This window comes from Plecotus auritus (genome assembly GCF_963455305.1).
Source record: "Plecotus auritus genome assembly, chromosome: 6".
NCBI lineage: Eukaryota > Metazoa > Chordata > Mammalia > Chiroptera > Vespertilionidae > Plecotus > Plecotus auritus.
Window position 1 is genome coordinate 86,102,804 of NC_137773.1, and position 16,362 is coordinate 86,119,165.

Genomic DNA, 16,362 nt, shown 5'->3' on the forward strand with positions numbered 1-16,362 from the left:
AAAGTGGAGGCGGGGCCTGAAGAGGGGGCGTGGTTCAAGCTCCCTCAACAAATCCACCTCTTCCAGCCAACCAGCTGGCACCTCCCAGGCCTCTTCGGGTCACGTGGAGGTGAGCACGCGCTTTAACCCGCAGGAAAATGACCAGCTGTTGCTGAAAGTGAACCTTCGGGAACGTGTGGAGAGCCTTGTGCACACGTGGGCGCTTAGGGCGTGCGAGTGATAGGCGCATGCTCAGGCTCCTGGTTGGTGAATTTGAACTTCCTCGGGAGAAACTGCGCTCAAGCTGAAGTTGTCAACGCGCACCAGCAACCCCGTGCTCGTGCTCATGCCCAAGCTCTAGGGGCCGGTTCGGGGGACAACGCGCGCATACTCAGACTCCAGTGAGAGCATGCGCGTGTCCAGGTTCTGGAAGGGGGCGTGTTGAGATGGGTGAATTTAGACTTCCCAGGAGCCGAGGCGCGCATGCTCAGGATCCGTGGCGACACCAGACGCGGTGCTCAGGCTCTCTTCTGCGCATGCCCAGACTGTGAAGCAACACTGCGGCGGTTGAGGACAGTGGTGGTGGTAGCGGCGGCTGAGGACGGTGGTGGTGGTAGCGGCGGCGGTGCCTCTAACTAGATGCTGGTGTTGATGCTAGTCGCCATAGCGTCCTTGCGGCTATGCTCGCTGGCCAGAGCTCAGCCGCTGTGCCGGTGCGGCCGCCCTTCCGGGTTTGGGGTGCTGCCAGGGGTCGGGAAGGAAGGTTGGCTCCTCTGAGTGGAGGCCTGGGCGGAATCCCGGAAAGATTGAGGTTTCCCAGTTTACTCTTCTAGAAATCAAACGTGATACCTCCCCTTCTCTTACCCCATTCTAACCGATCCAGTCCATCACCAAGTCCTCTTGTTGCCACTTCAAAACTTTGGACTGTTCCAACCCTTCAAGCCACTTCCACTGCCACCACCCTAGGCTGTGCCTTCCTATCCATCCCTCACGCAGGCAGCCAGAGGAATTGATAAACTAATTTGATCTCGTCATTCCCCTTCTCTGGTTCTCTGTGGCACCCAGAACAGAATAAAACCCGAGTTCCTTGAGCAGCCTGCATTTCCTCGCATGATCTGGTCCCAGGTTTCTCAACAGCAGCGCAGCTGACATGTAGGGCCTGATCATTCTCTGGGGTGGGGCCGTCCTGTGCACTGTTGGATGTTGAGCAGCATCCCTGGCCTCCGCCCACTAGATGCCAGGTGTACCTACTTCCCCAGGCTTTACCCATCAATAAAAAATGTCTCTAGGTATTGCCAAGTGTTCCTAGGGATTTTACAACCACCAATCTGGTCCCTGCCCATGAAGTCACTGCTCTGGGCACACTGTCCCTGAATACGCCAAACCAGATCCAGCTTTGGGGATGGGAGAGACTTGGTGCATACTATTTCCTCCGATGGTACGCTTTGCTTCCAGGTTTCTCCATGGCTTTTTTCTCATCAATCAGATCTCAATCCTGACTTAAATAATACTTCCTCATTTAAGACCCCCCCTCCTCATATCTGCCTTTTACTATCAATCACTAACTTGTTATTTTCTGTTGACAATTTTTTCTTCTGTTGCTGTCACTAGAAATAATAGCTCCATGAGAGTGTAGAATGTTTATTTTATTCGCTCAATACCTAGAACATTATTAGATTTCAGTAACTGTTATATTAGTGAAGGCTATGCAAGGTGCCATACGAGCTAGACAGAAGCTATAAAGCCCAGTTCCTGTCCTCAGGGAGCTCTTGCCAGAAGTGAGCTGTCACATTTAGCAGGGCCTTGTTTGATGATGAAATACTGAATGTGTGCTTTGATGCTTGGCCTCATTTCATCTTTACTAATGATTCATTAACCTTGTAGGGTTGTGAAAACAGACCCAGCAAAATGAAAGACACACAGGTCTAAAGACACATAGCTAGTCCATGTGGAGTAGGGTTTTCCAGTAAGATTTACTAGGAGGATTTGTTTCAAAGTCTGTAAAGATTTCATCTAATTCTCCCATTTCCCCATACGAGTTCTCAAAATGTGGTCCTGGGTCAGCAGGAACAGCATGACCTGGGAATTCGTTACAACTGCAGTTCCCTGGATCTACAGGTGAGGCCTAGCCTTATAAAGTTTATCAAGCCCTCCAGGTGCTTCTGGCGCACATCCAAGATTGAGAACCTCTGCTGTAAACTATACCAACATACTTCCAGCCACCAACACTCCACATACACAAAAAGAAGAAAAAGAAAACGTTGAAGTAGGAATTCTTAATCTTCCTAAACTGGGGTCTGCAAATGGACCTTTATGAGCACTTGGAAATATCTCCATTTTGGGGTATCCATGTCTCTCTTTGTGGGAGAGGAGGACCCCCAGTTTAATTAAATTTTCCAGAGGCTCCATAACCTGAAACGCATCAAGAATAGGTACTTCAGAGTTAACCCAGAGACAATCTGGTGGGAGTCATGCTGAACATTCAATAAACATTGACAGAAGGTCTCTCTTGTTGCTTACCTCTAGTGTTCACACAGTGAGGACAGGAAAGATAATTCATGGTGGCCATGAAACTCGAGGGGTATGTGACTCCATATTTAATATTCATTCTTTGCTTTTATCTAATAACTAGATCAGAATATTTCCCAGTATTTTTTGTGGTGCCCGTGTTGTGTTAGATATACAACATTAATCTTTACCATTGCACTTTGAAATAAAGGATTTATCTTTCCCATTTCACTAAAAAAAGTAGAGATCAAGTAACCTGGACAAAGCCAGGAGACAGAAGTGGGTTTAGAAATCAGATCACCAGTGTTCTTCTATTTGATAGGAGATCTGCAATAACATGGGAAGCAAATTTGTTTATATTTGTTTATATGATACTAGAGGCCCGATGCACAAAATTCGTGCATGGGGCGGGGTCCCCTCAGCCCAGCCTGCACCCTCTTCAATCCGGAACCCCTCAGGGGATGTCCGACTGCTGGTTTAGGCCCAATCCCGGGGATTGGTTATTGGGCCTAAACCGGCAGTCGGACATCCCTCTCACAATCTGGGACCACTGGCTCCTAACTGCTCACTTGCCTGCCTGCCTGATCACCCTTAACTGTCGCCCCACCAGCCTGATCACCCCTAACTGCCTCTGCCTGCCAGCCTGATTGCCCCTAACTGCCCCTGCCCCGCCAGCCTGATCACTCCTAACTTCCCCACCACCACCAGCCTGGTCGTCCCTAATTGCCCCACCGCCTGCCAGCCTGGTCACCCCTTACTTCCCCCCTCTGCCGGCCTAGTCACCCCCAACTGTCCCCCTGCAGGCCCAGTCACCTCACACAGCCTGCTGTTTAGTCATTTGATCATCCCTCACTAACCCCCCTGCCGGCCTGGTTGCCCCATGCAGGCTGCTGTTCAGTTGTTACTGTGACAGCATCTGGGACAATTTGCATATTCTTCTATTATTAGTATAGATAGTACAACAGGAAACTTCCTTTCCCCCCACGTGTACCTAAAACGCATGAAGAAATTGGGGTAATGAGATCACAATGCAATATACAGATGATGTATTATAGAATTACACATCTGAAAGCTATAAATTTTATTAACCAATGTCATCCTAATAAATTCATTTAAAAAATAAAATGTATGAAGAAAAAAATATTTCACTTGTTAAAATAAATTACCTATTGACATTACATCATTTGTGAAGAGGTGACAGCATTTCTAAATAATCTCAAAGTGGCTGGTTTCTAACCTGTTAGCTTTACAATTCTTTGTCCTCTCGCCTCTCTAATAACTAACAATCTGGACATAAAAAAATAACATGTGGAATGAGATGTGTTATGAATTAGCTTAAGAATCTTTTTTCACTCTTTATTTTGAAATAATAGATTCATCGTAGGTTGCAGAAATAGTTTTAAAATATCCCAGGCACCCTATACTCAGTGGTGACATCTGACATAACCAGAGTTTAATATCAAAACAGGAAAATGATATTGATACAGTGCACCTGCTTAATTCAGAGTTCACCTTTACATTTTCAATATTGCACATTAGGACACTGTTTTCATGAAGTGTTTATTATTATTGATATTAAGATTTTGCAACTATCTGCCCAGGATATCCTGTATTTTTCATCTATGACAACACGCTTGATTAAACATCCTTGCAAGAAAAACATAGCCCTGTATCTAGGGTAAGTAACCATTTTATGGATTGTTACCATCATTTTTATTAAAATGTTTTCCCTCGTTGATTCATTCAACGAAGGTTAAGGAAGATGGGTCTGTCCTGTGTTGCTAGTTACTAGCCTTCAAGGAGTCCACAGTTGGGGTGGAAGTCAGAGGAAGAGAGATGAAGAGACCAGAAAGTACTTAATTCCAGGGCACTTTGCCCAATAAAAGTCATGTTTAGCCTGGCTGGCATGGCTCAGTGGTTGAACATTGACTTATGAACCAGGAGGTTGAGGTCAGGGCACATGCCCAGTTTGCGGGCCCAATCCCCAGTTTGGGGGGGTGCAGGAGGCAGCCGGTCAATGATTCTCTCTCATCATTGATGTTTCTATCTCTCTCTCTCCCTCTCCCTTCCTCTCTGAAATCAATTAAAAAATACATATATTTTTAAAGTCATGTTTACCATCTGAACATTTTCTTGTCCCTGTGGGTCAGCGTCAGTGTGCTTTCAATAGGCCAGATAGATCCTTTCTAAAAACTCAGAATAGTCTTCATTTGTTCTCTACTGAATGGCCAGTATCCTAATCAGATTCTTGTGTTTAGGCACTCTTTCTTAAGCCCTTTCAATGGTCCCTGCCATTTGGGTCCCAGTTGGGCTCTGTAAAGGGAATTGCCCCAGTGTTATCTATAACTAACCACTTTTCATTGGCAATTAGCAGGATGTTCAAGATAGCCTGTAAGTATGCCCAGTTTGGATGGTGAATGGAAAAAATGGAGGTGATAAGATCTGCCATTTTCTGAGGATCCTACCCATATGAGGGGTTGGAATTCTTCAAATTCAGTACATCTGAAGTGGAAAATTGAGTATGGGACAGCAGTGGCCAACAGGCTTGCCTCCCTAGTTTATTCTTCTTCAAAGGGAATTGTCCTGCTCCAGATAGGGATGCTCCCTGGCCACATTGGGTGCCCTGCCTGGTCTTCCAGGGGAGACCATTCCTTCATCAGACACGGTTGGAGCTGTTGCTCCTCTGGGCTCTATTTCAGCGGTATCTAGCAGCAGTGATGGTGGTGGGGGAAATCTTCCTGCTGCTATTCCAAGGTCCCCCAGGTTCAGGGCATTAAAGAGGCTCATCTCATTTTCTTTTTATTCCTGTGTCTTACTATTAGGGGGAAGTTTTGAAGCCAGTTCTCTTCTCTGCACCATTAGTTTGGTTCCCTTTTCTTTTTTCTTTTTGCTGAATCCTCATTGTATAAAGGTATAAACACCTGGACATTTCCCTGGCCATTGGCAAAACAATTCCAACTGTATGATGGTGTAGTAATTTAAGGAACCATTTAGAAGTCATTTATTTTTTCCTTGCACAGGCCAAGCAGTGTTACAATAGAAAACCAATCCCTTCTTAGTCATTGGATCATAGCTGTACATAGATCAATCTACTAAAATCTGGCCCAGTGGGCTCCCTTCAGGAGACAACAAAAGAACATCCTCTGGTGGCACAAAAGTACAAACCCAAAACCATAAACATAGAAAGACTCCAGACAAAGTGGGAACATGTGAAAAAAACTTGGATCTATAATTCTATTCGTTCAAATGAGCACTCACAAGCAGGTCCTCGCTGCTTATCTCCTGCCAACCAATACGACAAGTGGTTCTAACTGGATCCAAGTGGCATGAAGCCCAAGCACAGGGAAAGAGGACCCCCCTGCCCCGGTATGCATGCCAGTTCAACTTACTCAGTCGTGGAGTCCATCTGCTTAGACACCCATTACATTTCACTAGCCAAACATTTCAGGCAGCTGATGCCTTGAAAAGGAGTGCAGCAAACTTCCATGAGAAAAACTCTTGGCAGCTGCTGGGAAGCCCCCACAGTCCTGCTCCCAGGGTCAGCCTACCACAGGCAGCTGGGACCTTAGCCCAGGCCCTCCAGGACTTACTGAGGTCCATGCTACCCCATCTGGGTCACCAAAACTATAACTGAAACACAGGTTTGGTTGCCTGCCACAATGAAAGACAACCTCATGAGACAGGTGCTGTTGCAAAAGGAAAGAGGTTTATTCAGGTGCTATGATCTGGAAGAATGATTGACTCCCATCTCAAAGATGATCCCCCCTACCTGTTCAAGCCCACTATTTTTGTAGGAAGAGGGAGGGGAAGGCTTTTTCCCCCCTATCCAATTATCTTCCTAGCTTTTGGCACACTCGGGTCCTATCCATTCATCTTTCTAGCTTTTTTTGTTGTTAATCCTCACCCGAGAATATTTCTTCCATTGATTTTTTTAGAGAGACTGGAAAAGAAGGGAGAGACACAGAGAAACATCAATGTGAGAGAGACACATTGACCGGTTTCCTCCCCCATGCGCCCCAACTGGGGTCCTGGGTTGAGCCTGCAACTAAGGCATGTGCCCTTGACTGGAATTGAACCCGTGAATCATCAGTCCACAGGCTGACGCTCTAACCACTGAGTAAACAAGCTAGGGCCATCTTTCTATCTTTTGGTGCATTCGGGCCCTGTCTTTCTAGCTTTTGGCATGTTCAGGCCCTATCCATTTATCTTTATAGATCTTGGCGCATTAGTGCGCCATCTTGACCAATGGGGAAGACTCCCTGGCACTCTCTGTCTATAGTATCAGAGTTAGTGGAGAGTGGAGTGGGGGAGGGGCTGCAGGACCCACCATTAGGCCCATCTCCCTACACTGGACACAGCATTTTCACATCACAGGGAGCCCACTGGAGTCCACAGGGTGCCCCTGGATGCCAGCATGCCTGCATCCTCCACACAGCCCCCATACAGCCTGGCCCTCCAAAGTGGCCAGTCAACCCACACTCACCCTGCCACTGGCTGCCTGTACTTTGACTAACTGTCTATGGTAACAATGTGGTCACATTTATTTATTAATTCTCACATGAGGATATTTTTACAATGATTTTTAGAGAGAGTAGAAGGGAGGGGGAGAGACAGAGAGAGAGAAACATTGATGTGAGAGGGACACATCAATCCGTTGCCTCCCACAACGCCCTGACCAGGGCCAGAGATCAAGCATGCAACGTAGCTATGTGTCCTTGACCAGAATCAAACCCGGGAAAGCCAAACCGGTAGGGCTGGTCACACTTTTAAAATATTGTTATTTCAAGAAGTTCAATACCCAGGTTTTACAAATTTACTCATGCAAAAATAGATAGATGGATGGATGGATGGATAGATAGATAGATAGATAGATAGATAGATAGATAGATGGGCAGAATCTAAATTGTTCCTTATTTTTAAAGGAATTTTGGTATGTGTAACATTTTTAGAGTGACTGCCATTGTCTTTTTTTTCCCTTGTGTAAAATTCTCCTAATTTAACTGTTTTATTATTTATTTCAGACGACAACTTTTTTTCACGAGAAATAACTTTCAGAGTAGTCTTCCTCCATTTTCCATCCCTCCATCAATGCAGGTAGTTATTATATGGAACAATCTGAAGGATGCTTGAAATACATAATACTCAGGGTAAAGGTATAATTTGGAAGTGTCACATTAGTTTGTTTTTGTTCATTTGAAGTTTATTTTATTAAAAAAATGTATCTCTTTAAGACATTGAGAGTAGTTTCTAAGCCAAAAAAGAGGGTTGATTCCATTCTGTCCTTACTACCAAAATGGTACCCTTTTTTCCTGAAAAAGGAAGCAGAATTGTTGCCAATGCTTCCTACAATTGGTTGTGTGTTGGGAATAGATAGATTACATGCACTAATTCCAGGGCCTCCCTAAATTGTCCTAAACCAAAACAGAAAAACCTTTACCCTCTTAGTAACTATCTTGAGAAATTCTACCATTAGCACCTATGCTAAAGAAGTTTTGCCATCTATCAAGATACAGAGCAATAGTTATGCTCATCATTTATGCTCCTCATTTATCATTTATCTTTAGGCTTTATCCTTGGAGAAGGGTTTGTTGTTGTTATTTTGTTTTTATTTTTCCGGAGAGAGAAACATGGATTTGTTGTTCCACTTATATGCATTCATTGGTTGATTCCTGTATGTGCCCTGACTGGGATCTAATGTGCAACCTTGGCATATTGGGATGATCGCTCTAACCAAGTGAGCTACCTGGCCAGGGCCTCCTCAGAAAAGGTTTGTTTTTTGTATTTTGGGGTTTTTGTTTTGTCATTAATTCTCACCCAAGGATATTTTTTTCCATTGATTTTTTTAAGAGAGAGTAGAAGGAAGAGAGGAAGGAAGGGAGGGAAGGAGGGAGGGAGGGAGGGAGGGAGGAAGGGAGGGAGGGAGGGAGGGAGGGAGGGGAGAGAGAGAGAGAGAGAGAGAGAGAGAGAGAGAGAGAGAGAGAGAGAGAGAGAGAGAAACATCTATGTGAGACACATCAATTGGTTGTCTTCTGCACACTCCCCAACTAGGGCCGGGGACCGAACCTGCAACCCAGGTATGTGCACTTGACTGGGAATCGAACGTCTCATGACCCCTTGAGGTGCAGACTGACACTCTAACCCCTGAGCTATACCAGCCAGGGCTCAGAGAAGGTTTTGATGAGGGAGTGAATTTAGCTGTCTGAGGCCACCAAACACCGATTTCAACCTCCCAGTTTTGGTTCCAGCTTACCCCAGGATACATAGTCCCCAATATCTAGGAACCGAACAGCTCCTATTGGCACAAATGTTTCTTGGATGTGTGTCTAGAAGTATTGCTTCCCAAATTGATATCCAAAAAGAGGTGTTTATTGATGTTATGTATGTCATTATTTATAGGTTGGCATACCAGAAGTAACATCAGCACATTTTGCTGGTTCAGTATTGCTGTTAGTAGTGAATAAAAAAGTCTATATTTATAATATTAAAACCAGTTCCTGGACTGCATCGACAGGTATATATTCTTTTTATGTGTTTTTTTGTTTTTTTGTTTTGTTTTGTTTTGTTTTTTTACTTAAATGATTTGAGAGAGAGGGGGGAAGGGAGGGAGAGAGGAGGAAAAAAACATCAATCGGTGGCCTCCACATGCGGGGATCAAACCCGCAACCTGGGTATGTGCCCTGACCAGGAATTGAACCCACCAACTCTTGGTGTATGAGATGACACCCCAACTAGCTGAGCCACCCTAGCCAGGGCCTTTTTGTATTTTTTTATTTCATTTGAGTTCAGCCAACCTCAGAGAAATGGTTATTAATTTCGGAAGGACAAACCATACCGTTATGTGGATGTCTGTCCCTGAATGTCACCTTGTCCTTTAAAATTCAAACGGAAGCTGGGCTGAACCCCCATCCACTGCAGATTGCAGTTATAAGCCAGAGAACCCTTCTCTGGACAAGAACGACTTCTAGGTGCTTGGTGACAACATTCCATGGTACAGATAGACCACATTTTGTTTATACAGTCATCGGCCAGCGGACACTCGGGTTGCTTCCGTGTTTTAGCTATTGTGCACAACACTGTTTGAACGTGTGTGTGTGTGTGTGTGTGTGTGTGTGTGTGTACAAATATCTTCCTGAGTCCATGCTTTTAATTTTTAAATTTTTTTGTATTCCCAGAAGTGGCATTGGATTGGCTCTGATTCCTGGCAACACTCTGAATGAGTGATGTCCACACTGCCCTTCCCCCAGCAGCCCTGCCCGGCTCTTGTGGACTCATGTCTGTGGCTTCTATTACGGAATCAATCCATCTTACAGTTTGTCTTCCTCTTTTCCTGCTGCCTTTCCTTTCCCCGGCATGACTGTGGTGTCCAAAGAGTCCTGCCTTCGCATGATGTGCCCGAAGTAGGACAGCTTCAGTTGGGTCACTTTTGCCTCCAGCGATGTGTCTGGCTTAATTTACACCAGGACCCACTTGTCTGTCTTCCTGGCCGTCCCGCGTACCTGCAGCGCTCTCCTCCAGCTCCATGTTTCAAATGAACCAATGTTCCTATCAGCCTTCTCCACTGCCCAACTTTCACATCCGGGCACAGTAATTGGGAACACCAGGGTGTGGATAATCTTGGAGACCTTGGTCTCTAATGACACAGCTTTGCTCTTGGTGATCTTTCCTAATTCTTCTATTGCTGCCCTTCGGAGTCGCAGCCTTCTCCCGAGTTCTTGGCAGCAGTCTCCATTTGGATTGGTGACTGAACCAAAGGAAGCTAAATCTTCAGCAATGTCTTTCTTCATTGTCTGTGTGAAAGTTGCATATCTCTTCTGTAGTCATCATATGGTCATTCCATTTTCAGATTCTTTGAGGAAACTCCATGCTGTTTGCCAGTCTTGCACCATTCCCATTCCCAACAGGGTACAAAAGTTCCGTTTTCTTCACATTCTCACCAACACTGGTGGTTTTTTGTTTCATTTCAAGCCAAAGTTTCTGCACTTAAAATGAAATCAAAGAACACCTCGGTAAGAGAAGGGAGTTCTTCCTGCAGTTTTGGCATAGTCCTAAAAGAGTGTGTGCTTCTCAACTAGGGACAGTTCTGCCCCCCGGGTGACACTTTGGCAATGTGGGGAGGTATTTTTGGTTGTCCAGACTGGAAGAAAGTGCTACATTGAGTCATTAAAGGCAGGGGTGCTGCAAAATGTCCCACAGGCACAGGACGACCCCCACAACCAGGAACCGTCCGGCCCCACAAGTCAATAGCAGGTTACTTAGCCTTGTCCTGATTTCTTGGCTGCAGTCTCCATTTGTTTTTTGTTTTTTGTTTTTTGTTTGTTTGTTTGTTTGAATAAATCTTTATTGTTGAAAGTATTACATATGTCCCCATTTTTCTCCCATTGACCCCCTCCAGCCTGCCCCCACCCCCCCATCCCCCAGCCCTTCAGCACCCTATTGTCTGTGTCCATGGGTTATGTATATGTGCATACAAGGTCAGTCTCCATTTAAATTAGTGACTGAACCAAAGTAAGCAAAATCTTTAACAGTGTCTAAACCTTTTCCCTGACCTTCAGGTAACTCATATAGTTTCCAAATGATCTTTTCCTTTCAGGCATAAAACACCCTGTTTCACATATTTCTGGTGACAACTGTTGCTATAGTAAGCATCCCTTTTGCTTGGTGAGTACAGGGTATCATTTTTTTACTCTGCTCTGAGCACAGATGGAAATAAGGACAGGCGAATCCTTGGGGGTTGGGCCTTTGGACTTGGGGCAATGTCATTCCCCAGGGCTCACACGACAACCCAAGACGCAGGAGGGGCTCTGGAGCTACTTTCAGATCACCTGGCTAGTACACTAAGAATATATCCATATACCTTCCTTTTTTTTTTTTTTTTGAACTTGTTATTTTAAAATAATTATAGACTCTCCAGTAAGTTGAAAAGATCATATAGTTTCCCATGTACCCTTCCCACATCTACCATCTTACATAACTGTAGTAGCATACTAAAACTAGTATTGACATAGATACAATGTATCTAGCATTTTATCACATTGCCACATCACAGAACCATTACTGCCATTGAAATACCAGACTGTCTATTCTGTCATCCCAAAGCTCCCTACCTCCCTGCCCCCATCTCACCCCAACCCCTGTCAACCACTAATCTGTTCCCCACTTCTATAATTTTACCACTTCACGGATGTTATATAAACGGAACCGTACAATATGGGACTTTTGAGGACCAGCTTTTGTCAGCTAAATTCTCTGGAGACTCATCCAATTTGTTGTACATATCTCTAGTCTTTCCCTTTTCATTGTCAAGTAATATTCCGTGGTCTGAATGTACCAGGATTTGGTTGCCTCCACTTTTGGGCTATTGCAAAAAAAAAGTTGCTATAACCACTTATGTACAGGTTTTTGTATGTGCGTATGTTTTAATTTTTCTGGGGTAATTGCCCAGGAGTTTTACCCTTGGCATTGATCTCCCTTTTTTACTGAGATATAATTGACATAACATTGTAAGTGTACAATGTGATGATTTGATACATTTACATATCGCAATATGATGACCACTGTAGGGTTACCTGCATCATGATACATCATTGCCATTTCTTTTTTTGTGGTGGGAACCATTAATATCTAGTTTCTTAGCAACTTTGAAGCTTACAGTATAGCATTGCTGTCTATAATCACTCTCCTGGGCATTAGATCTGCAGGAGTATGTAGCTACTGTGTGCAAGTTTGTGACCTTCAACAGCGTCTCCCCACCCCCACCCCCCAAACCTCCTTTTAAAGTGACTGTTCTGTGTATGTTCTTCCAGGATATAAGTAATTTCATTTTTGCCTATTCGCATGGAGAACAGATATCTCAGACCAATATATATTTCTCAGATAACTGGGGATACACATTTCAGAATTATATCCATGAAGGACAGGTACGTGCATTTGCATAAAAAAGTGAACCAAAAAAGATAAATGTCTCGTGTGTGATTGGAGTAATTAGCGCGCAGTGGGTAAACCAGAGCTTCTGTCTCTCGGGAGGGTAGGGAAAATTCCAGGTCATGGGACCTGGCTAGGGAGATTAGGAAGTTAGGAAAGGAGACGAGGTTGTAGATGATAGCACATTAATGGAGTGCTTATGAAAACTAGTGCCAAAGTAAAGGCTGCACATTAATTATGATATTTAACCCCATGCCCACCCGAAGATCAGTACTCTTATGACCCTGATTTTATAGATGAGAACGGTATTGGGTTGAATTTGCGCCCCCCCCCCCCCCCCCCCGCTGCAAATTTATGTTCACCCACAACCTCAGAATGTCATCTTACTTGGGCATAGGGTCTCTACAGATGTAATTTGTTAAGTCAAGATGGAGTCATAGTGGATTAGATTGGGCCCTAAATCCAATGACTGGTGTCATTATAAGAGGAGAGGGCACAAAGATGCTCACAGAAGAGAAGGCCGTGTGACCGGGCTGACACTGAAGAGATGGATACAGTTGCAAGCCAAGGAATGCAAGGACTGCTGGCAGTCACCACACGCCCTAAGTGATGTATGGCCCAGCTTCTTCCTCAGAACTTCAGAAGGAACCAACCCTGCCAACACTTTGATTCCAGACTGCCTTCCAGAACGGTGACATTAAGTTTTTGCTGTTTTAAGCCCCCCGGTATGTGGTGTTTTTTGTTTGTTTGGTTGGTTGGTTTGGTTTGTGGCAGCCCTAGGAAACTAATAGCGGGATGAAGGCTCAGAGAAGCTCAGGGCCTTTACCAAGGCCAGCGGCTTGGCACAGCTGAAGTGATCAGGACATTGGGTAGCTAAGAGAATGAGGACGTTTTATTCTGACTCAGAGAATGGCTTTACCCCCAAGCACTTAGGAAGGATGTCCAAAGGAGGGCAGACAGAGTCTACTCCACACCCAAGTTCTGATCATGTCTCAGATCTGGTTTCTCAGTCCTGCCTAAAAGCCCCAAAGAAGCCTAGAACCTAACCAGCCACATGTTTTCATTTGAAATTAGACCTGGAAGGACCCAGGGGCTGCTGATGTAAGTCCCAGAACCCAAAAACTGGAAAACCAGGAAGAGGACAGGAGAAGATGGAGGCCCCAGGTCAAAAAGAGAGAGTGGATTTGCCCTTCCTCCAACATTTTTTTAAAAATATATCTTATTGGGGAGAAACCAAGATGGCAGCATAGGTAAACACCTAAACTGCTGCCTCGCACAACAATTTCAAAACTACAACTAAAGGACAAAATGGACATCATCCAGAACCACAGGAAAGCTGGCTGAGTGGAAATTCTACAATTAAAAGGAAAGAGAAAAGCACACTGAGACTCAGAGGAGCTGCAGGAGGCAGAGGTACTGAGACGTGCATGCAGAGAGGACTGGCGGCTAAGTGAGCGGCTGGCTTTCTCAAGCAGGAGGGAGACAAAAGCTCCCGACTGCTCTGAACTCCAGTTCCGGGCGAGACTCTGGGGACCCAGACTCATTCGCGAGAGAAACTGGACTGTCTGGCAGCGGGCAGAACTCGAGGGCGGCTTTCTCTCAGAGGTGCTTGCAGCGATTACCACGGGACACTGAGACACAGGGGCCTATTAGGGCAGGGCTGACGGGAAACCGATGCTGTCTGCTCCACCCTGAGACTCTGCCCCATTCAAGCTGAGCACAAAGGCTTTTGCAAGTCTTCTCCCATAAGGGTGTCTCCAGCACAGAAGTTCTCCCAGCATAGACACAGCTGATCCTCACAGCCAATTGGCCTGGAGGTCAATTCCTCCCAGTGATACCAACAACAATCAAGACTTAACTACAACAAGGCTGTACACACAGTCCACAAAGGGGTGCACCAAGAGTGTCCACATCAGGTAACTGGGTCCTATAGGACACCTAGCACACAAAGGCACTCTATCTAAACTCAGGGAAGCAGACAAAATGCGGACACAAAGAAATAGATCACAAATAAAGGAAATGGAGAAAAGCAAACGACTGGATAGAGAGTTCAAAACCACGGTTCTAAGGTTTTTCAAGAATTTTCTAGAAAAGGCCGATAAATTTAGTGAGACCCTTGAGGATATGAAAAAGGACCAACTAGAAATTAAGCATACACTGACTGAAATTAAAAAATGTTATACAGAGATCTAACAGCAGACTAGAGGATTGCAAGAATCAAGTCAAAGATTTGAAATAAAAGAAGCAAAAAACACTCAACCGGAAAAGCAAAAAGAAAAAAAGAACCCAAAAATATGAAGATAGTGTAAGGAACCTCTGGGACAACTTCAAGCGTACCAACATCCGAATTATGGGGGTGCCAGAAGAAGAGAGAGAACAAAATACTGAAAACCTATTTGAAGAAATAATGACCGAAAACCTCCCCCACCTGGTGAAAGAAATAGACTTACAAGTCCAGGAAGTGCACAGAACCCCAAACAAAAGGAATCCAAAGAGGACCACACCAAGACACATTATAATTAAAATGCCAAGAGCAAAAGACAAAGAGAGAATATTAAAAGCAGCAAGAGAAAAACAGTTAGTTACCTACCAGGGAGCACCCATACGACTGTCAGCGGATTTCTCAACAGAAACTATGCAGGCCAGATGGGAGTGGCAAGAAATATTCAAAGTGATGAATAGCAAGAACCTACAACCAAGATTACTCTACCCAGCAAAGCTATCATTCAGAATTGAAGGTCAGATAAAGATCTTCACAGATAAGAAAAAGCTAAAGGAGTTCATCACCACCAAACCAATATTATATGAAATGCTGAAAGGTATTCTTTAAGAAGAGGATGAAGAAGAAAAAGGTAAAGATAAAAGTTATGAACAACAAATACATATCTATCAACAAGTGAATCTAAAAAGTGAATAAAAAAATCTGATGAACAGAATAAACTGGTGAATATAATAGAATCAGGGGCATAGAATGGGAGTGGACTGACAATCTTCGGGGGGAAAGGGGTGTGGGGGGTGTGGGAAAAGACTGGACAAAAATCGTACACCTATGGATGAGGACAGTGCGGGGGAGATGAGGGCAGAGGGTGGGGTGGGAACTGGTGTAGGGGAACTATGGGGGAAAAAAGAGGAACAATTGTAATAATCTGAACAATAAAGATTTATTAAATTAATATATATATATATATATATATATATATATATTATTGATTTTTTACAGAGAGGAAGGAGAGGGATAGAGAGTTAGAAACATCAATCAGCTGCCTCCTGAACACCCCCTACTGGGGATGTGCCCACAACCAAAGTATATGCCCTTGACCGGAATCAAACCTGGGACCCTTCAGTCTGCAGGCCAACGCTCTATCCACTGAGCCAAACTGGTCAGGGCCAATTTTTGTTCTTTTGGGCCCCCGAAGAATTGGGTGATGCCCACCCACACTGGTTAGAGTGGGTTTCCTTTACTCATCTACTGAATCAAATGCTAAGCTCTTCCAGAAACACTTTGTGGACACACTCAGGAACAATGTTTTACCAGTTCTCTCGGCACCCCTCAGTGCAGCCAAGTGGACACGTGGAATTAACCATCGCAAGTCCATTCTTGTCAATTTGACATCCATATACATCTCCTTCAACCAGAAACTCCAAATAAAGACACTAACAAGGACAAAAGTCTGCCCAACACAATACAGCCATTCTGTGTACAACAAAAAAATGCACTACCCCTCCCCAGGAGAGAAGATAAAGTCCTAGAACAATGTTTGCTCTTTGTAATGTCCCATCACTTCAATACCAATGATTAATTCAAGAGTCTTTCTGCAGTGTGTGTGTGTGTGTGTGTGTGTGTGTGTGTGCGCGCGCGCGCGCGCGCGTGTGTGTGATTATTGGTGGTGGTGGAACCCTTGGGAGTGCTTAGGTCATAAGGGTAAAGCCCTCAGGAATGGGATAAGTGCTCTT

General features: G+C 44.6%; 1 protein-coding gene across 1 annotated transcript in view; it reads left to right on the top strand.

Moving 5' to 3' along the window:
* Positions 1-16,362, top strand: part of CATSPERD (cation channel sperm associated auxiliary subunit delta) — a gene marked incomplete at both ends in the record, with an annotated part of 51,392 nt that overhangs the window by 142 nt on the left and 34,888 nt on the right. The window contains 7 exons of the mRNA XM_080675425.1: positions 67-195; positions 638-692; positions 4,089-4,165; positions 7,509-7,581; positions 8,884-8,998; positions 11,078-11,145; positions 12,291-12,404. Coding sequence (XP_080531551.1) covers positions 67-195; positions 638-692; positions 4,089-4,165; positions 7,509-7,581; positions 8,884-8,998; positions 11,078-11,145; positions 12,291-12,404 — 631 coding nt within the window. The remainder of the gene's footprint in view (positions 1-66; positions 196-637; positions 693-4,088; positions 4,166-7,508; positions 7,582-8,883; positions 8,999-11,077; positions 11,146-12,290; positions 12,405-16,362) is intronic.